The following is a 21,480-nucleotide window of genomic DNA, read 5'->3' as shown; positions in this document are numbered from 1 at the left end:
GAGCATTTAGTCTAGCATCTTGTTTTCCATCAGTGGCTAGCTCGATGCTTCTGTAAACTTGTGGTTTTTGGAGATACACTATTTCTTTATATGGAGTCCTGTGTAGTTATCATGTCTAATAGCCTTTGATAGGCTAATTCTTCCATAATAACATCTGCCTCTTGGAAGTATTATAAAGGAACTCTGTTTTTAACATATTTTATTATATTATATTTTAACATATTTTAATTAATTAATTAATATTTCTCTATTTTAATCAATATTCTATTTTTACTGTAAACTGCCCAGAGTTTACAGTGTTTACAGTGAGATGGGCGGTGACAAATTTGAAATATAAATAAATAAATATCCTTCCACCATCACTTCTTGGAACATATTCTGTTCTGCAACTACTAAGAACACAAATTCTACCTTGATTTCTTTCATCTTCTCTTTTTCTCACTTTATATTAGTTTGTATTCATTTTTATCTGTTTTTTTTAAAAAAATATTTAATAAAATTATACAGAAAAAAAACAAATTCTACCTCAAACAAAAAGCCATCAAAGGCAGGATTCTTTGAGCAGTGTCTGTTCTTCCATCAGTTTGGGGCATACTATACTGACACTAAGTAGAGATTTCACTTGTGAATAATGAGTCAAAAGCACTGATTTTTCTCCATAAATATAACAAATAGTTTGCCATAGTTGTAAAGTATCTTACTGAACCTGGCACTCCTAATATTTTAGGCTACAACTTCCATCAGCCCTGATAATTGACCATATTAGGTTTAATAGGAGTTATGTTCAGTGCAGGGGGTACTACTCTGGAGGAGAGTCCTGTCAGTTAAGCATTTTACATGGAAAGATGAATCAGTTTATATGTAATAGAAAATTATGATTTTCTGTGACAGCTATGCACCTTTGTGAGTCTTGGGTCTGTATATTCCATCTCTCCCTCCTCCATGGCTGTAAGAGGAGATTGGAAATGTCTATTTCTGTTGTTAACAAATCATGGTGCCCTGTTACATCAAAACTTAAGGAACAGTGGTTTGTTAGAACAAAACAAAGTCAAATTGTAGTTTCACATTTAGGATTGTTCTGTCAAACTGCAGTTCCCTAACTTTTGAATGTTAATGGAAATCCAGGAGTTTATGTTGTTTCCTTGCAGGTGCTTGATAGTTAAGACTTGTCCATAAAATAGGAAACTATAATATCTAATTTGATTAATAGCTTATAGAAATTAATGAGGAGCTGTAGCTGTTCATATACATGAAGTAGTCTGGGTATAAACTTCACTGAGAACAGAACTAGATATACTTTTTAAGGACTGCAGAAAGAACTAAGACATGAAATGCCAACAGTTTCTGAAGACTGAGACTTCTTCCAGACTCATGTCATGCTTGGGACAAAACTCTTTTCCAGGTTATGGTAACTTACTGATGTCTTCTCTAATGTCTTCTTTGAATAAAGAGGGCCTGCTCGTTATGAATTCACTCATGAAATCCTTAAAGATGAGGAGTCCCTTTTCGATGGAAGGAAGGTCCCCAGGGAGCGAAGGATCTCTGTCATCTGCCGAAACCTGCCCTTACCACCCGAACCATCCTAGAACTGCCAACTGATACTGTGAAGGCAGACTGTTGCTCCCAGGTGAAATTTAGTTTGTTGTCTGATTGAAGTGGAGCTCTTTCTAAAGAAGTTGATCTGACCTGCTGTTCCATGTGGCCTTGGTTTTCAGTCTAACAATAAGTGATGGAAGCTTTCCTCCATGCAGTAAAAGGAGCCTAAAAATGTACGCAGTCTTTGGAAGCATTCTGCCTCTTGCACTTAACACATAGGAAGAAGGAAGCCCTGCAAAGAGCTGGCAAATAGACCCAACTAAAATGAATCACAACACTGTTGATCTCAGGGAATAACATTTTTTCTGTAATGCATGTTGCTGCAAACATAGGTAGGGGTGAAATTAAGAGTTGAAATGTACAGCTTTGTTGGTAGGGGATATCAGTCTATTGTAATTTTTAAATTATCTAACCCTTTCCAGTTACTGAAGTATTGAACATTGTTCTCTTCTCTGCTCAGTATTCAGTATCACACATGCTGAGCCTCAAAATAATGAACTTGGCAAAGCAGATGGACAGGTGTTCTCCAGTGGTATGAATTCTTTCTAACAGATTGGGCTGAAAAGGAGAATTACATTCTTGATGCTTGTGGCTTACAGATGCGAACAGGGACTAAGCTAAATGCACTGCTATTTGTTTATAAATGTTTTGCCAATTTCTGGAATGGTACTTGAATGTTTGCATTGTTTCACAGTTGATGCTACAACTGAATATGCTTTCATTTCTGTGAGTTAAACTCACAGAACTTTAACATGATTCTGACAGGGAGGTGACATAAGCACAAGATTAGTCTTAACATTTGTGTAATCTAAAGATAAATAAGTGATAAGGCTTAGTTAGAATGTCTCTAAATGGGATCTTGTCTATGGGTGGGTATTTAATGAGTGGGAATAGCTGGAGAAATTTCCACAACTGATGTGCAGCATCAAAATGCTATGCAAGAGAAAAGAGCTAAAATGAAGAAATGGAAGACAAGTCTTAGCTATAAAAGGGCGGGGGTGGTGGTTGAGAAATGTGAAAATAGCACTTATCTAATATTTGAATAATTTGGGACATAGTAGAATATGAAAAAGCTAGGGCTGAACCTGTTGTCTCCTATTGCTCAGGTCTGGAATCCAGTTTTACTTGCAACCAGAAACCCCTGATTCTCTGTGTATGGCCCTATCTCTTCTCTGTGTTTTTGTTTTACTGTTCTTCCTCTCCATTTCCTAAAAAAACCTCTTGAAACTCTAAGTTATATATATGCAGTATTCTTGACAAACTCTGTGGTGTACCCTTATGTTGCTAAACAAAAAAGGGCTCAGACAGTTTTGTTGGGATTACTGAGCGATGTTTCGATTTTGTTTTTTAAAAAGTACTGTATGTCTGTTGCTAAGAATACAGGCATGTGGCTTCAGTCTGGTTTTGACTGTTTATTTTCATGATGTTTTGGATGACTATTTATTTGCCATAATTTGGATCAAGAGTCAACACTAAGTTGTTTGGGATATCCAGTAATGCAAAAAAAGTCACCTCCCAGTTACTGATCCTGACCCCAGAACTGGAGACACTGTTTGTCCTTGCTTTATTTTTATTTATTGACACCAGTATGTACATATCAGTTAATCATTCATAATACAAGTTTGGGACTAATAACCTCAGCCTTCCAAGAGAAGAAATTGACAAATAAATTAAAAAAACAACAGGGAAAGCTCAAATTGGGAAGGAAGTTGGCAAACGCCAGTCTCTCCTTGAATTCAGGAAAGAAATAAATTAAATAACTTAGGAATAACCCATAAATATTTTGGATGGTTGCCTGAGCCTTTCATATCTAATTTAGACAGGATTCAGTCAAGCCACCAATATGTTTAAGTGAAGTGGATCTTGGAAGAATAGGAAAGGGCTGGTAGATGATATGCTCATGCTCAAGAAGGTACTCCTTGTCTTCTGCTAAGTAGGAATCATTCTGTAGGGTTGTTCTGTGCTTGGAGTGAAGGGAAGTAGGCATCACATGGTGGGGTTTCTTGCAGTTCTTTCTCTTAAAAGCTTGTGTAAATGCTGAGGACTGGATTGAGATAAAGTAATAATACAGCTAAATATACAATCATGCTTTGCTGCTGACTTATAAGTCTCTCCATCCATCCCCCCCCCACCATTAGCCATCAGCCCAAACAACTGCAGGCAGAGGCTGAGAGTTTCTCCACTTCGTGCCACTGGTGGCTGTCATCTAGAAAAGCTACATTTTCATAGTGCGTGGGACGACAGCAGGGGTTTCCCAATGCTGGGATCTCACTCTTCTGCAGCAGAATTGAGAGGGTCATGTCATGATTGCTGTGTGCCTTGGGACAGGTCCCGCTGCAGTACTTGAAAAGGATGGTCTCTTCAGAGTTGTAGCCCAAGCCTAGATCTTTGATACGAACCAGCAGGCTTCGTAGTCGACATTCTTGTTCCTCAGGTCTCTCCCATGTATGCCTCTTTGGGCGGATCCTGGCTGGGCCAGAGAACAGTGAGGTTGGGTGGTTTAAAGAGTTGTTCTGGAGAGTTGTAGCACGGGTGAATGTTCCTTTAGAGGATTGTATTTCTGTAATGAGAGGAAGAGAAAGAAGTAGAATGGCTGGAAGAATGGACATCATCTTACATAATCCTTTGTTGGAGCTACTTTGGATAGGAGCAGTAGCCAGTAGTGGATTTAAGCATCTAGAATGGTTAGGCCATATATTCTGACCAGGAAAGGATTGTATATAAATTGCTCTGAGAGCATGTAAGTCTGAAGGATACATTTTTTAAAAAAGCTGGAAATAAATAGTTCATTTTTCTTGTATATAATACATCAGTGTTTACCCATTGTTTGGTTAGATTAGAATTACCAAAGCAGTCTAATTCATGTTGATTGGTAGAATCAAACACACTATTTTGATGCCTGCAACACAAATTCCAAGTTGTTCTCTTCCCTTTACACATTAAATATGAATAAGACATTAAAATGGAATACAGGAGACAGAGGATGCTTCCATGTCAAGCACTCCTAAAGTTACTGGTTCTAAGTATTGTGCATCTGTTTCATCTTTTCATTATTAGTTATTTTGTGGAAAAGAAAAAGATAGAAGAAGAGCTGGGGAAAAAAGGAGTGTAACAAATAGAAGATGTAGTCAGGAACAACATAAAGGAGTGTGATTGTATAATAAAAAATGTCTGGCAACACCTTCAGAAGCTTTCCTATCAATGTTAACGTAGTCACACCTTAATGGAGTTAATGCTTTCTCCATGGATGATAAATTACTCTTGATTTCTGGTATATCTGGATAAAACAGGAGTAGTAGAAAAAGATTGTAGAGAGCCAATGCCCAGTAGTAGTCTAGGTGTCCAGTTATCTGACCCAGTGTAATGCAGTTTACGTGCCCCAAAGTAGTAATATTCAGTAGATTAATTCATGTGCACACGCTGTTTTAGAATTGATAATGAAGATATCAAAATGGTTAGCTTCTGCCTATTAGGATCAACCACCAACAGTAAAGGAACAAGCAATCAAGAAATACGCTGCAGAGTAATAATGCTTGATAGAGTAGTAATGAAAGCCTTGGAAAAGATATTCAAATGACATGATGTGTCTATACCTATAAAGATCAGAATAGTGCAAGCAGTGGTATTCCCTGTAACACTCTATGGAAGTGAAAATTAGATTTTGAAGAAGCAGGATAGGAAGAGTATTGTTGCTTTTGAACTTTGGTGTTGGAAAAAATTGAGAATACTGTGGACAGCCAAGAAAACGAAAAAATGGATCATTGAACAAATCAACCCAGAGTTCTCACTCAAGGCACAAATGACTAGGCCCAAATTAGCCTACTTTGAACACATTACACAAAGGCTTATTTTTTTTGGAGAAGGCTCTATTGCTGGGATAGTTGGAAGGAAAGAGAGGAGGATGACTAGCAGCAAGGTGAATAGACTCACAGTGGCAATGGTTCATCATTCAAAGACCTGAAAGACCAGGTTAGGTAGAAATCATCATGGAGAAAATCTATCTGTGAAATCGCTAAGAGTTGACACCAACTTGATGGCACATAATCAGTCAGTCAAAATTGCACACACTGCTGTTTCAGTGTCGTCATTATTATGTCACATTATGTCATTATTAAGCAGGCTGTCAAGAAAATAATTGTTCTCATTTTTTGCATATCTAAGGCAAAGCGAGGAAGGTGGTCAAGTCAGCCGAAAAAGCCATCTTTAAAAAGCTAAAATAAAGGGTGATGAGTGTAGATTAGGCCACATAAAGATAGGAACTGTTAGATAAAGACTTCTAGGGATGGATTTGATCAGCAAAAATGGTACTGACGAAGGGGAAATTGTTAGCATCCCTCTTTAGCATTGTTGCCTTGAATAATTCCCTGATCTTTTTTTAAAATTGAGATATTGGGATATCCCTAGTCTCATATAGCCTGTAGTCAACAAAGAACAAACAAACAGGCTGTCTAATAATAGCAACGTTTATATAGTTTGAAGTTTTCAAAATACCTTCTTTCAATTTTTATTTCTGCAATATTTATAATAATTCTTTAATATAATAATTCTTTAAAATAATTTTCTGTTCCTTCTGTTGGGAAGAGGAGGCCACTTAGGGATTTTATGGCTGAGGTAAGATTGAAACAAGGAACATACATCTCATGCTGCTAGAACTAAGCCTGGCATGATAACAAGAGTTCCAGGTGTTTAAAAAGGAATCTACTCAGTTACATAACAGAAGGGACATGAGTGGATCTAGTTTTGTAAAAAGAAAAACCATACAATTCTCAGCTTCTTTCCACTAGACAAGGTGTAGAAGAACACCGCTTGGAAAAAAGGGATGGTGATGGGCAGGAAGCTTTGTTGCTATGAAAATGCACACCATCTCTGTTTTCATGTCATTGGACTGGTCTGCATTCCTACCATTTTAGTTGTAGCCCACTTTATCTACCAAAAGCTGTCAGTTATCTTCTTAATAATATAAAACATACCTTATAAACTGCATGTAGTAGCCAGCTCCTTATTCTGAAGTGGATTTGATTATTTACCACTGGGAATATTCTGAACTGTAAATAATGGATATCACACACGTCTACCAAATTAAGAGAATATCACGGAGTGCATGCTTATCCCTGTATTCCGAACACTTCCCACATCTTTGTCTCTGGTATATCCAAACCCAAAGCACTTTGCTTAAAACTAGTGAAAAAGGCAAAAATCAAAAGACATCCCTTTGTCAAGGTATGAGAAACCTGTGGTCCTTCAGATATTAAATTATAGTTTTCAGCATCCCTCACTCTGACAGCTGATTGTAATTGTAACTCAGCAATGTTTTGGGGGGGGATTGTGCATCTCTTATATCTGTGCTATATGTAATCTTTAATGTGATTCTTCACTCAAAAAAATTGCAGATTGCTGAGAATTTGTTGGAGAACTCAAATCTCTTTCAGTTCCTGAGAGGAAAACTAGTGTAGTAAGATTGTTTAACAAGAAGGAAGAGAGAGAACTTTTTTTTCATCATCTGCTAAGTACTATGATAAAATGGATAGAATTGGGCTCTATTAGGGCTGACCTAAGACATAGATACATCTTAGGTGTTAGATGCCTAAGACAATTATTCAATAACATTGTGCTGGTTTCTGGTGTTCCTAATGCTGAAAGTTTATTTGGTGATTGGTAACCTTTCTTTTCATTCATGCTGTTTCTTATTCCATTTACACTGTCTCCCCACACCTGGCAGCTCACCATGTCCCAGACCCTCTATTTTCTTGACTCCAGTTCAATACTTACTTGACCCTCCTTTCTTTCTTCCTTCACCTTTCTTGTTAAACATCCTTATGCTTTCATTTAATGCTGCATTCAGATTGTTGCCATTACCATCTCTGCCCACTGTTTACCTCCCCATGTCACTCCCTTTTTCCAGGAACCTCTCAGCACCTTCTGTGACTTACAAATTGATCCTGGAGTGCACCTTTTGGATTTTATCCTCCCATATTAGGACTTCGAAAATCGTCTATGCAACTGCTGATGTAGACAGACATCTGTAAAACTCAGAGTGTAAGCAATGTTCTCTGGAACATATAGAAGCTGGGTTTCCATGATGCACTTACCTTGGATACTGAATTAACCCATTTCCAGGTTCACACAATACACTGAATACATTGTAAGCTAAATTTGCCCAATACATTATACCACAGAAAAATGTAATAAAGGTAAAAAAAAAAAAATAGCAAACTGTAAATTGGGAAAATGCAGCCTCTGGGTCTTCAACTGACCTGGTTAAACATGATGTGCCAACCCAGTCTGGAAGTTTGCAAAAGAATAGGTACTTGAACCTAAGCTGCTTATTTCTAGGATTAGTGAGCTCTAGCCTGCCAGCTACAGTGGCCTTTCCTTCATCACCATTGCTGGTGCCCTAGTGCATGGTAAAATCCATGTCTTGGGGAAACAAGTCAGCAATAGTAGGAGTCTTTAACCAATTTCCAAGCAGTTGTTGCCATACCTAGTTGTCTCTGTAATACGTCTCTGATCCAGGTCCCTGACTTTTGCATCATGATGTTGCCGTCAGTGGGCTGGGAAGGAGCTGTTTGGATCAACAGGATGAGAGAGAGACCGTAGAGAAGCTGAGGTGTGCCCATCCCTTCCCCAGTGAGCAAGGCCAAGTTCTATAGGGAAGATAAATCTTTCCCTTCCTTTATATCTTCTTTGAAAGAGTGGGCGGGAGGGGGAATTGCATGTAGACTGGTTGGAGGAAAAGTATTAACCCTTGCACCTTTAAACTGTTGCAGATCATGCAAGACAGGGTTCCTGCACAACAGGCTTAGAAGCTCAATCCATAAATCATAATGGCTTTGATGAGATCTGTATGCAGAACAGGCTCTCTGACAGCCTGTTAACCTTGCCTCTGGATCTCTGTGGGAGCCTCCCAATCAAAAAACAATTGACAGCCATACTTGAACATGGCAAGCTTCCACTGTAGCATCCTTGCCAAGAAAAGGATTGAGCCAGCTTGACAATGTGCAAAACCTAATTGGTCACCTGGAGTGACAGCAGCAATATGAGGGTGCACTAAAAAAAGTAGTCTCCTTTGTAATGTTATGCCAATTTGGAGTCATGCACAGTCCTCCATGTCTTCACCAGATATCTTGGCTACAGCTCAGGTGGTGTCTTTTGCTTGTGGCAGTGAAACGCCTTTGGCTAACCCTGCCCATAAATAGTGGTTTTCACATGTTGGAACTCTTAGGTTTTTGTCAAATATATTCCATTCTGAAACAGTTAAATCTTTAAAGAGCCCTGAATCCTTGAATGGAAATTCCTGGAGTTGATTATGCCCAGACCTGCTGTGGTGAAATGCCTTTGAGAGGAGTTGGTAGGGGTGGGGGGAAAAGGAAAGAAGGGCTACTCCATAAATTATACATGTATGGAACATGCTGAACTGACTGTCTTGGCCCTGGCTTCAGAGACATAGCTTTTAGCTATGTGAGATGTCCTGAAAGAGGGACTCCCTTTTTGTGTATTGGTGGTTGGTAAAGAGATGGATCCAGGCCTTCCTCTTGAGAGAACTAGAAGGTAGCAGTGATTCTTGCTTCTGCTTGGGAAGCACTGTTACATTTTCTGGTGTGTGCCTGATGAGGCACTGAATTAAAGGGACAATGATGGCAGCCACATAGCTTGGAAGGAAAATGCATCCAGCTGTTAGCTTAAATCGGTTGCAGAGCAGTTCTAATCTTCCTTGGTGACTAACTTGCAGGAAGATGAATTCTTTGCTTCCAGTGTATCATTCTCTGTACAGTTATAAGGCCACTTTTCCCAAATGACAACTTTCAGATGCTTTAGACTACAACTGCTATCAAACCCAACTAGCATGGCATTACTGGCCACTGAGAAATGCCATGATGGTGATACTCTTCAGTATAGGTCCCTGACAGTAATAATCTATATAGATGCCACAATTCTTTGATGCCCAGAAAAAAAAGCAAAAGTAGCTTCCATTCCAGTTTCAATGTATATTACATCCCAGGTTTCACCCCAGAGATACTTAGGCCATTTTGGACCAAGTACTGTATAGCACATCTCCTATCCTTTCAATAGGTTCTAGAAATCATCTGAATTATGTAGGTTGGTAGCTTTCAGGAAATCTCAGTTTCTTTTGCTTTCTACTTTTTTAAAAGCAGAGTTCTAGATTTCAGCATTGTACTGTACAGCAGCCTATATTACCCTGAATCTCTGTCCTGCTTCTGTACTTTAATCTAAGCTCCTTTATATGCCAACGTGCCTGTTCTCTTCTCTTAACTGATCCTCATTACTGAAAGAATAACTATAATATATCTATCTATATCATTATTTTGATAATGTACATGCGTGTATTATCTGAAAGAGGGTTTGTATAAAGTTCATTGTTTTCCATTTCACTTTGGCTTTGTCCCTTTCCTCATTTGGTTGAGACAGAATTAAAACTAAGGTTCCTCTCAATGTATTGTCCCACATTGATCATGTGCTCTGAAAGAATCATTAGATCAACACAGTTGGCACTCACAACAATGGTATAATATACTACCACAGCTCCGCAGCATTATCCACATAAAGCTTCTCCTTCTACTCTACTGCCTTCTAACCATGACAGGCAACAGAAACTTACGTTCTGAGGCTTTTCATCTCTCGGTACCGGATGCCAGGAACAAAGAAAAAAGGAATATGGATGATATTTTTTGGTTAAAAGTATGTTGGCCTGATCTGGTCCAATAGAAACCATCTTACCCACTTCTGCAATAAGTTAAATAGGTAAATTAGATTACCTGCTACATATAATGAACACTCTCTGTAAAGTTTCCGATCTTTTCCAAATGTCCAAAATGCATTCCCAGCCAATATTTTGCAAATTTAATTTTCTCCTATATTTTCCTTTCTTTTTAGCTACCACCCAGATTATCGTCTCCCAAATAAAATTTTCCCTTTTCCTTCCAGTCACATCCCATTTTTTGTTACCTGGTTTAGGCCAGTTGTCCTTCAGCATTGTCTGGTTGTATGAAGTGTCTGTCCTCTCACCACTACCATAAAGATGCAGGATTTGGGAAGAAGGATTCAAGATAGAACAGAAACAGTCTAGAGCCTAACTAGATTGAGATGGTGAATAAATTCCATAAATAAGTAAGAGAAAATGTGCAATTAGCCATGAAGTTTCTTTTAACAAGAAGTAATATAAAAATGTTTCAAATAAATAAATGCTATCCTCTCCACCTCTGAAATACTGTTCCACTACATACACTTTATGTTCCATTTTAGAATCTGATATACCATTTAGGCTTAGCTGAATAGTAGTACACCAGTCAATCCCATTGTGCTCCATTCCAGTGAAACTACATTTCTCAAAACTCGTGATTTAGAGTTTTTCTGTTTTGGGCTGATGAATGCATGCTGAATTTTACTGAATGCTTTTGCTCTTTTTAAGGATAGAGTAGTGGGAACTGTGCACTCTATCTAAAGCCATGAGTGGGGCTACCCTCTTATCCTGCTATTAACTCTTCCCTTGCTACAACTTAATGGACACAGCCCATTGTGGACACTACCTAACTTACACAATCCTTACACAAATTTGCATCTTTAATCCTTAATCCTTGTTCTCTCAGCTCTCTGAATGAGTGAATTTGAGAGGTGTATCAGGTATGGTGTGTCAGAATTTGCAGCCTGCACACAGCTTAATGAATAGGACAACACTGAGACAAATGGCTATTCTTTCTTCAAGAAAACAGGACAGTGACAGGCAAGCTGCTGCAATAAGGGTGGCAAAAATAAAATACTTTGCTGCTCCTGTTATGTCTCCTGAATGTCCCCAATTGTCCTCTTTATAAGGGAAGGAGGATTGCTCCTTCTCAAGGGCCACTGTGAAGAATTCTTGCAGCATTTGGCAGATAAAACCATCCAGACCTGAGTGAAGTAATCTGGGATCAGTTTGAGTCTATGGGTCTGAGGTAGCCGATAGAGCTGTCTGTGGTATCAGCTCTGCCACTTCCCAGCCAGATCCCTGCCCTTCATAGCTGGTTAAGATCTCATGAGATGACAGGAGGTTGGATCTGAGCAGTAATTAAAAACTTTTTTAGGTGGAGGGTGTTCCCATCTTCTCTGAAAAAGGCTACAGTATGCCGCCTCCTCAAGAAGCCTTCACTCAGTTCAGTTATTTTGGACAATTTAGTCCAGTTTCTAACATTCCTTTTCAGAGAAGGTTGTAGAAAGAGTGGTAGTACTGCATCTTCAGAGGACCTAGAAGAAGCAGATTATCTGGACCCATGGCAGTCATGTTTCAGGCTGCATGGAAATTGCATTGGTCATGCTTGTAGATGATCTCTGGAAAAATGTGGGATCGGGGAGTGCAATCTTCCTCATCCTCTGTACAGCTTTTGATACCATTGACCATGTTGTTGTTCTGAATCAGCTCTGAGGGACTGGAGTCAGGGACATTGCTCTTCAGTGGTAGTTATCCTTCCTGAGGGCTTGGTTCCTGTCAGTGTTAGTGGCTGATGAGAAATCTGCCTGGAAACCTTCATTTTACAGAGTGCCTGCACATCAGCATCTACATGAAGCTGCTGGAGGAGATAATCCATTAGCACAGGGTCAGGTATCATAAGTATGCTGATGATACCCAAATGGGTGATATCATAGAAATGCTGATCCAGTGCCTGGAGACTGGTAGGGTCTGGATGGGGAGAATAGATTCAGACTGAATCCCAACAAGATGGAGTGGCTTTGGGTTTGTGGGCTAAATAATTAGAAGGTAGTACTATCTCGCTCTGTATGGGATTGCACTCTGCCGTTCAAATGTGGTCTGCAGTTTGGGGCTCCTCCTGGATTCATAGCTCTTGCTCCTTGAACAGGCAGCAACTGTGATTGGGAAGGATTTTGCAGTTATATTTTATGCCAATTCCTGGGTTGGGGAACCCTGTTCACAATCACTCATGCTCTAATCACCTCTCACTTGGATTACTTTAACATGTTCTATGTGGGGCTGCCCTTGAAAAGCATTTGGAAGCTACAGCTGGTACAGAATACCTGGGCAGCAATGAATGAACCTCCTTAAATTTGAGTGACCCTGCTGCTTCAGGAGTTGCATTGGCTACTAGTCTGCTTCTGGATGTGATTCAAGGTGCTGGTAGTTACCTTTAAGGCCCTACATGACTCTAGACCTGTTTATTTGCAGGATCACCTTTTCCTGTATATCTCTGTCTGATCAGATTGAATAGGGTCAACAACCTCCAGGTTCCATCTAACTGAGAAAGCCACCTGACAGGACCTCAAAGACAGGGATTCTCAACTCCTACCCCAATGCCTCCCTATGGAGATTGGGCCTACTCCTACTCTCTTGAGTTTCAGGAGAGCAATTAAAACCTGGCTATTTCATATAGCCCAGGAGAAAGGCATGTTGTGATTGTTGGAGTAAACTAGCAGGCACATGACTTTGTATAATTCTTTCTTTTTATGTTCTTTTTTGTGAACTGTTGGGATTTTTGGAATTTTTAGGGTAGGTTTATTATTTTCTGAGGATTTTCCTTGTTTTTCATGATGTGCCTTATTGTTTGCTGCTCAAAACATTCAGGAATTTGTGGCATGCAAATAAAGTAAAAGTAGGAGAATGATAATGGTGGTGGTGGTGATGACGATGATGATGGCATCTTTCCTCCAGTGGACTCTGGCAGTGTTCTTGGAGATATCCTACCATATAGCATGTTTGGAGAATGAGAGAGAGAGAGAGACATCCCAAATAAAAGGGCAGACGCAGAAGCTAGAGAGAATTGTGTTCAATTCTGCTATGAGCTGAAATACTTCAGGTGCTATTTCAAAACTGGCCCACCACTGTCTGTGACTTAACAGTTCTTGCTATAGGCCGATGGCTACTATAGCTTCAGAAACTTCCCCTTGGTGTCTTTGGTATTGTTTGGGCTTCTTTTAAATTCTGAATCTGCTGCCTCCATGACTGCTAGCGTTCCTGAGATGCCGAAGGAAAGGTCAGCAAAGGAAGAAGAGGAATTTGGGGTAGGCGAGCCGTCGTCTGGCTGTCGGCTTAGCCCTGTGGTGTATGGAACATCTCCTTGAGCCTCAGTGAGGCTGGGAGGGCTTGTATGTGGCATGATAGAGCCAATAAATCATCAGGCTGACACAAGAGGGATCTCTGCTGTCTGCATTTGGTCTCTCCAAGCAGTACATTCCTTCCACTTGGCATTGCACATACCACAACAGGACCCAATGCAGGCTTAGCAGGAGTGGAAACAGTCTGGAGGATCATGAGAGTGGAAGAACAGACTGGAAGCAAGCTAGGATACTTGGGGTTAGGCCAAGGGACCCCAGCTTTTGGGCCAATGGGCTCATTTGGAATTTGGAATATATGTTATGGATGTTCCACAAAATGTCTGCTATTGTGGGTGTGGCCAATTGTAATACATTTATCAAAAGACCCTATCCCTTTTATCCTCTTGGGATGCTTCCTACCACCACAGTCCACCTTTGTCTTTCTTCAGGGCAGATGTCAGATGGGCACACTTTGCCACAAAGCATTCAGGTTCAGTCTGCTATTATTTTTTTCCTAAAAACTCTTCTGAGGTCTATATGGGATCCAGATGTATTTTTGGAAATATAGGGTATGCTTGAGGCTGGTACTTTGCTTTGCCCTTCATTGTTTTTTTAATTAATATAAAATAAGGGAGGGCTGGAAACCTATTAGCTACCAGGAAATGTGGGCATTTGGGACCCAGAAGTTAGGTGTTGTGTGGAAGGAAAGAGATTCCACCTGCTCTTGTGGAAAACAATTAGGATAATCTCAGCTTGACTGGAAAATCAGGAGCTCTGTGTTACACTGTAATAAGAATGGTGGCATAACAGATCATGAAGACAGTTTTCAAAGGAAACTAGAGAACCCTGGTTTTTCTCAGACATTTGCTAAGGACACAACATTGAGAGTCATTTTTAGTAATAGCTTTTCTGAATGACAACCTGCTCACCCTTATTGATCATCCTCTTCAATGTGCAGGCTGTGCTCTAGATTGTACATTTTTGTATAGGCTGTAGGTGAGGTTCAGCGAACCTTTACATTATCTCACAGGGACTGAATATGATTCAGGCACTCCCCCATCTATCCCACGCCACAATCTTCAGAGGTGTCACATCAGACAATGCAGAAAGAATTTTCAAAGGGCAAAAGATTGAGAGACCAATTTCTGCACAAGGGAATTTGGATTCAGTAGGGCTAAGAAAAGAATAAGATCCAATAGGTGTTTTTTGCCTTTGCTAAAGGATGTCTTGAAATGAGATGGTTCCACCAGCCAAACCATCAATTTTTGTCCTCTTTGGAGCAGGTGGGTCCATGAAGATCCTTGAAAGGTAGATCTGTTGCTGGACCTAGCTTTTTCTTATATTCCCATGTAATGTACACATTCAGAGGATGAACAGAGAAGGATCACAGTCTTCAGTTGTTGCTGCTCTCTGTTTTTTGGAAGTGGGTTGATTAATGGGGGATGAGGAGAGTATTTCCCCAAGTTTAGAGCCAGGACACCTGGAGTTAAATGCTGCCTATATGTTTTGTGTTACTAATTCCATCACTTGGGCAGCTGTTAGCTGTGTTAGTTGAAGGCTGGTTGAAGTCTAATGCTTCTGGAATGGACCTGACTGTTTAAGGGAGAAGGAGAAATTGTGGTAAGTAGCCGCTTGCCCCATGCAACATTTCATCTATTTGCAATTTTATTAATCCACTTTAATAGTGGATTCTAACCTGGCGTGCATCTCGTTGGCCTAAATCAGTTTATAGCAATTTCCTCAGTGCTTCTGTTTTGGTCCGCAGTTCTCACAACAGACATTGTGGATCAGGCAAGTTTCTCATTGTGTGGCAACTTTCTACTTTGGCTGTTTGTCTGCACCATCTCGTATTAAGTATATATATTACTCCAATTATTTATTATAATTAGTATCTGTTAATAGATAAAAGGCATGTTTTTACCTAATTCAACTTTCTGATGCCCTCCAGCTGGAATTCTGGAACATGTAATCCAACACATCTGAAGAGTACTAGGCTGAAATTCTAATACTTTATAATTAAAAAAAGTTTTTTGGATCAGGCAATACAGTATATACATTATATATATAATCAACATAAAAATCCATCCTGTTTCCAGCAGAGGCCTGAAGACTGATACTTCTTGGAAATCCAAAAACAGAGCATGAAGCAATTTTTGAAAGAAGGGAAACTTTTGTTTTTAAAAACAAAAAATTATTTTCCATCGTATGTGCTTGCCCTCTCCTAGTTTCTGAAAAACATATCTTGGTTTTATTTCCATTCACCCACTCCCAGTTTTCAAACTTAAGTAAGAAGCCCACCACTGTCAGAAGGATGAGTTGCAGCAAGTAGAGAGCTCTGCAAGAAAAGTTCCCCTTTCTTGCTTCTTCCTGGCTCTTGGTTACAAGGAGGCAGCTGGTTCTGAGTAGCTGGTGTGAACCCTGAAAGACTATGCATGTTTCTTAGTGTCCTTAAGATTTTCTTGCCTCCAGATTTTGCAGATCACTTTAGACATAGACAAGGACATCTGAAGATGCCTTCGCCATATGATATGCTGCTGTACTTCTTTTGGCTTGGATTCTCCATATTATTAGCATCTTAGAAACTGTACATCTTGGTCATAAATAATGTGTTTCCCGATCACATGGTGATCCCTCAGCTTCTGTACTCCTAGTAGAACTTTTGAATGAACTGAATGTACTACAATTACAAAGGCCTTTATAAGTCTTAGGATTGGATACTTGCAAGGCTGTTTTCCCACAGATATCGGCTCATAGGTTAAGATATGGAAGACCTCTAAGCGCTTCTACCTTCTGAACTTCAGTGAATGGCAGTTGTGGAAAGAAAGTTGTGGTCAGAGCATTCAAATTCAGGAGAAGACTAACTGATATTTCCCTTTATATTTATTCAGTGCCAGATGCAAATCATACTGTTTTCTGAAGCCTCTTAAAATATTGATTTAGGGAGTATTTCTAAATTCCTGCGAGAGTAGCTGAGGGGCAGGTGGATGGTTGTTTCAGCATTCATGTGTGGGGCCTGCCACAAAAGGTTCCTTGCTCAGCCTAGAACTCTCCTGTCATCATCAGGGCAAAGTCATGGCAGATGTTGCATGGAAATCCAGTCCTACTTCACATCTAGAGCACTGAGCATTAGGGGTGAAGGAAAATTATAATGAGAATTTTCTTCTACTAATGAAATGGGACACCTGTGCTTCAACTGCTTTGCTGTATTGTAAAATATAGTTGCAATAAATGGCAGTTCATATGGAGGTTAGGTTCAGGCTCAAATACTTCAGCCTGGCCTCCTAGACTATAAGCAAACCTTCTGACAGATAAGGAATATATGTTCTCTGTTTTGTTCATATCACCTTACAGTCAAAGAAAATGTGCTTGTGTGCAAAGATGCTGCATGTGCCTATTTTGGTATAGACACAAGCACTGTCAGTGGGCCTGGGGATCAGGAGGTATGACCTACAATGATTGTGTTGATTTGTTATTGGTGAGTTTGTTTTTACCCTGACTGTGGTTTATATGTGTGTTGCCATTTCTTGTTTTTTAAAAATGTTTTTAATGCTGTTTTTAATTATTGTTAGCCACCCAGAGTTATGAACTTGAAATGGGTGGCTATATACATTTAAATAAATACATGAATAAAAGATCCCACTATACCTGACAGTTTCCAATCGTCTCTAAATTAGTCTTCACTCACAATAATAAATCTACCTTTTTCCTGTGAGGTAACACATTAGAATGAATGGATTCTATTAAATAAATAAATATCAAAACAAAACAAAGGATGAATTGATCCTAAGGAACATGCAATATTTTATAAAGTGCAAAGGCTCCTAGTTTCATCACCGAAAACTAAGTATGGCATATATATGTCATCCACATATAAACCCAGGTAGTTATATTGTGCAGTGGGAAACTAGAACAAGCAACATGACTTAATAATTCACCATCATTATTGTCCAATTAAGGACACCACTATGCATAGAGCCCACATTCCTTTTGACTGATGTTGCGTTTCCTTGTTATTTGGCATTTGATTGCTCTGACAATATGAACTGTGCTTAATAAGAAAAAGGAGCCTGGTTCAGGTGCTCTAGGCACTAGACCCACAAACATACTTCTGCCATTTTAGGTTGTTTCTTTTCACTTAGAAGAATCATAGTGAAATTCAGCTTAAGCTTTGAAAGAATCTTTGCAGGGTTGATCAACTGCAGTTATTGCAGTTATCTTGGTAAGAGCTGAGAGGACTGTGTGCATCTTAATTCTACTGACTTCAATACAGAATGAGACTTAGTGCAACTACTGTCCCTGAAAAACCATGAAAACTACTATACTTGCAGGCACAGTGACTCACTGGCCAGCACTCATCCCTATGCCTGAAGTGGCTAGAAATCTTTGTTTCTGTGCAGGTGTTATCTCAAACCAGTTATTTTTAGCCTGGACATCTAAAAATTTGTTCTACTGCCAATGGAGACTGCAGTGGGTAGTGGCACGTAAGGAACAATGTGAGGAATGCTCGTGTTGTTCCAGGCTGGGAGATAGTGGATTTCCTAAGATAAATCACACTTGGACGCTTGATGCTCCTGAACTGGTGATGGATGAAGATACAATATTAAAATGGCAGGAAGCAACTAGAGAAACTGCCACTGCTGTTTATGTGAAGGGGGAAAAAAAAAAAAAACCTAAACAAAACAGGAGAGGAAAGCCACAGCTGTAAAAAGCCACAGCTGTAAAAAGACTTCAGGTTGGGAAACTGTTGGGTAATTCTCCTTGTGCCCCTTGTGCATAAACACAGAGCAGCAGTCTGCGGGAATCAAAATAATTGCTCTTAAGCAGTAGCTGTACCAACTTCCAAATAATGTGTAGAAGCATAATTTTAGATATACAGAATTTCTTAGGCAGCATCATTTTAAAGAGTGCTTAGGGAAAGCCAAATGCAATTCACCTCAGAGGCCCCTATATCTTTTGTGGGCTCCTTGCTTGTGCAAACCAAGTGACTACTGCTACTAGCAGTTTAAGGGCTCATGAAAAGGATGAAAAAAAAAACATAGACCCCTGCTGGGTTGATGTGGGAATTTATGCTGTAATTATTGCTTAAAAACAAAAGTTCTTACTCTTACAATATGCTTTTGTAGTATATGCCACTACTTTAGCACAGCTTTCTCCAACTTGGTGTCCTCTGGCTGTGCTAAGTTGGGTACCTATAACATGGAATGCTAGCTTCCAGGTCTACCACTTTCCTATTGACAGCAATTCACTGCTAAGGACTAGAGAAGCAGGGACTGGAGAACCTCGGCAGGCTACTGGTCCTTGTGAATGGACTAAAAGCCAGAGTAGCAATGTGGTGGCAGCACTGGCAAGTGTACAGCTGTCCCCTTTAGTTTCTAATTGCTTTTGGTTTAAGTCATCAGCAAATAGTGCTGATGTTCCTACAAAATTGGGGAGAAGTAGATGGCCCCTTATAGCCTGTCAGTACCCTCTTTGTGGCCTGAGTCTCTCCAGGGTGGATAGGCCCAGAATTTTCAACTCTTTTTTGGATTTGCTAGGCAAAATGGATCAGTTAAACCTTTTAGGGGTTTGAGATATGGATTTCAACCCCATTGAACTCCCCAAATGTTCCCCCACCCCATGGATTCTGTCCCCATCTGCTTTTGGAATGTGACTGACTATGGCACACAAAGCTATTGCACATCAGTGGAAATTGTGGTAGGAGAGTGAGGGAGTTCCCATTCAGCAGCACTGTCATCCTTTCCTCCTTCAAAAACATACAAATAAGCTAAAATGTTTAGCACAGAACATTTTTGGCAGACATGTCATAATAGGCCAAGCATCCCAGAGACAATTTGCTGAGATTACAGCAAGTAATGGTGCAAGACAGGGCCATCAAAACGGTGGCAAAAGTGTGACTTTCTGCATAAATAGATTTCCAGGCAGTTGCTTTGCTCAGATGATCCCTACAAAACAAGTGCCCAAAGTTAAGTATTTGCCTAGAGAGCTGGTCTCTAAAGACAAGAAAAAGACATCCAAACAGTCTTTGAACACAAATATATGCAGAGGGGGTGATGTTTAGCCCTGCATCTTCACCCCTCCCTGCTCTGATTAGGTACTCTAGACAAGCACCTATGTGTAGATGGGCCTCATCTCTGGATAGGCTGGAGGGTGCAGAGGGCTGCATGTGCATTGGATATGCACAGATCCCATTTGGACTGCAATTGCTCCGTGGGAATTGAGAGGGCCAGAAAATAACCAATATTGCCTCCCAGCCTAGCAATGCACACATTTATGCCCATTTGACCTTCTATACAAAGTTATGCAGAGCAATTCCATCTTCACTGCACCCATATCCATTACACTTGAAAAGAGCAGTCTAGAACGGCACACAGAAATAAATTATACTAGACTGCAAATGCATTGCAAGTCAAATTGTATGAGACATCTGGCAGACCAAGTGAAGTGGAAACATCATTTTCAGATGCCTCTACAAACTCTTCTCCCTCCTCCCAAACTCTCCACTTATTAAGAACTCTTATTTTTATATTTACCTTCTTCCCAAAGATCATTTAAGGAATTATAAATTCCTTCAAAATATGAAACTTTAGAATATATGTGTGCAAATCTGTGCAATTTACAGCATTTATTCTCATGTGCTCTAGACTTTGAAATTGTAAGCTTAACTGATGTTTTTTTGCTGCAGACTGAAAACAATCATGCAGGAGGAAACCGGTCACAGCAGGGTGTGTTGTGAGCAAAGTCCCGTCTCCAGTTGCCTGACTATACAATTTTAGACCCTGCCAAAAATATTAAATGGAAAAGTATGTTTTTAACCTAATGGCTTTCTCTCTTGAGTCTCTTGCTTTTAGGTAGAAGAGGCAAGGAGGTGAACAGGCGAGATTCTTAGGGCTCCATCCAATGTCCTTTCCTCCTATATAAAAACAGTGCCCTCACATCCTAACCTTAACTACACCTTGGCATTGAGATGGGTCAGTGCTGCTGTCTACCCACTGTTCAACGTGTGGTGGTTTCAAGGCAGAGAATAGTGGGTTCTCTGCCACCCTTTCTTCACTCATCTTGCATCCCATGAATTGCTGTCTTGAAAGCCAGAGAGGGTGTTAAATAGGAGTTGGGGCTGATATTTAAGAGATTTTTTTTTTTTTAAGTTCTAGCTATAAGAATATTGAGTAGTTGCTATTCCTATGGCTGGAAGACTATTTCATGATAGAATATGAATGAGCACAGGGATTGTCTGTCCTCCACCTTCCCCCTTCTGAGCAGCTTTTAATTTCCATGATTGTGCCCTGCTTGCTGCTACCCCAAGAGACCTGTCCTTCTCTGCCTCTTCACTGCAAGAGTCCTCAGAGCATCTTTGGACCTTACCACCCCTTATTGGAGCAGAGGTGGGATAGAAAGACAAATTCCCCTTCTGCTCCATGCTGGCCTAGACTGGATGTAATCTGATACATTATTCCTGTTTCCACCAGAAGTCCAATGGAAATGCACAAAACTACACTGGCAGCAGAAAACTGCGCAAGACAATTGCCCCAGAATACTTAGCAGCTTCTACCTCAACTGACTGCAAGTCAGCCAAGCCCTTTCAGATGTGCCTTTTTCCGAATTGCCTGTTCCCATTTTCCAGATTGGAAGCTGTCTTCTGTTTTCCCAGGGAAAACACTGCTCTCATGCTGCAAGCCCTTTCACATGTGTGCCTTCTTCCGAACTGCCTGTTCCCATTTTCCAGATTGGAAGTTGTCTTCTGTTTTCCCAGGGATGCTGGGAACTTCTTGGACTGACTTCAGCCTACCTCAGCAGTGGGGTTCCTATCAGCCGGAAGCTGTTGTGAGGAGACATCCTAAACAAGCAGTA

The 21,480-nt window shown here is 40.1% G+C and overlaps 1 protein-coding gene across 8 annotated transcripts in view; it reads left to right on the top strand.

Annotated features, from left to right (window-relative positions):
• ALKBH7 (alkB homolog 7, RNA demethylase) overlaps positions 1-21,480 on the top strand; it is a 32,066-nt gene that overhangs the window by 7,238 nt on the left and 3,348 nt on the right. For 3 of the 8 annotated variants that reach the window (XR_015795603.1, XR_015795602.1, XR_015795601.1), the window contains exons 4-6: positions 1,451-1,627; positions 20,315-20,432; positions 21,383-21,477. Coding sequence is in view for 3 of the 8 variants with exons in the window: in XM_088137679.1 (XP_087993805.1) it covers positions 1,451-1,586 (136 nt within the window). In the remaining 5 variants the exon portion in view is untranslated. The other 5 variants (XR_015795604.1, XR_003084227.2, XM_088137679.1 and 2 more) reach the window with 4 other exon arrangements.

This window comes from Python bivittatus, unplaced genomic scaffold (assembly GCF_059951505.1).
Source record: "Python bivittatus isolate LINGU-HERP-01145 unplaced genomic scaffold, Pbiv_v1 ctg000220_np1212, whole genome shotgun sequence".
Lineage (NCBI taxonomy): Eukaryota > Metazoa > Chordata > Lepidosauria > Squamata > Pythonidae > Python > Python bivittatus.
The sequence above is the reverse complement of the archived record's forward strand: the minus strand, read 5'-3'. Positions and strand labels throughout refer to the sequence as shown.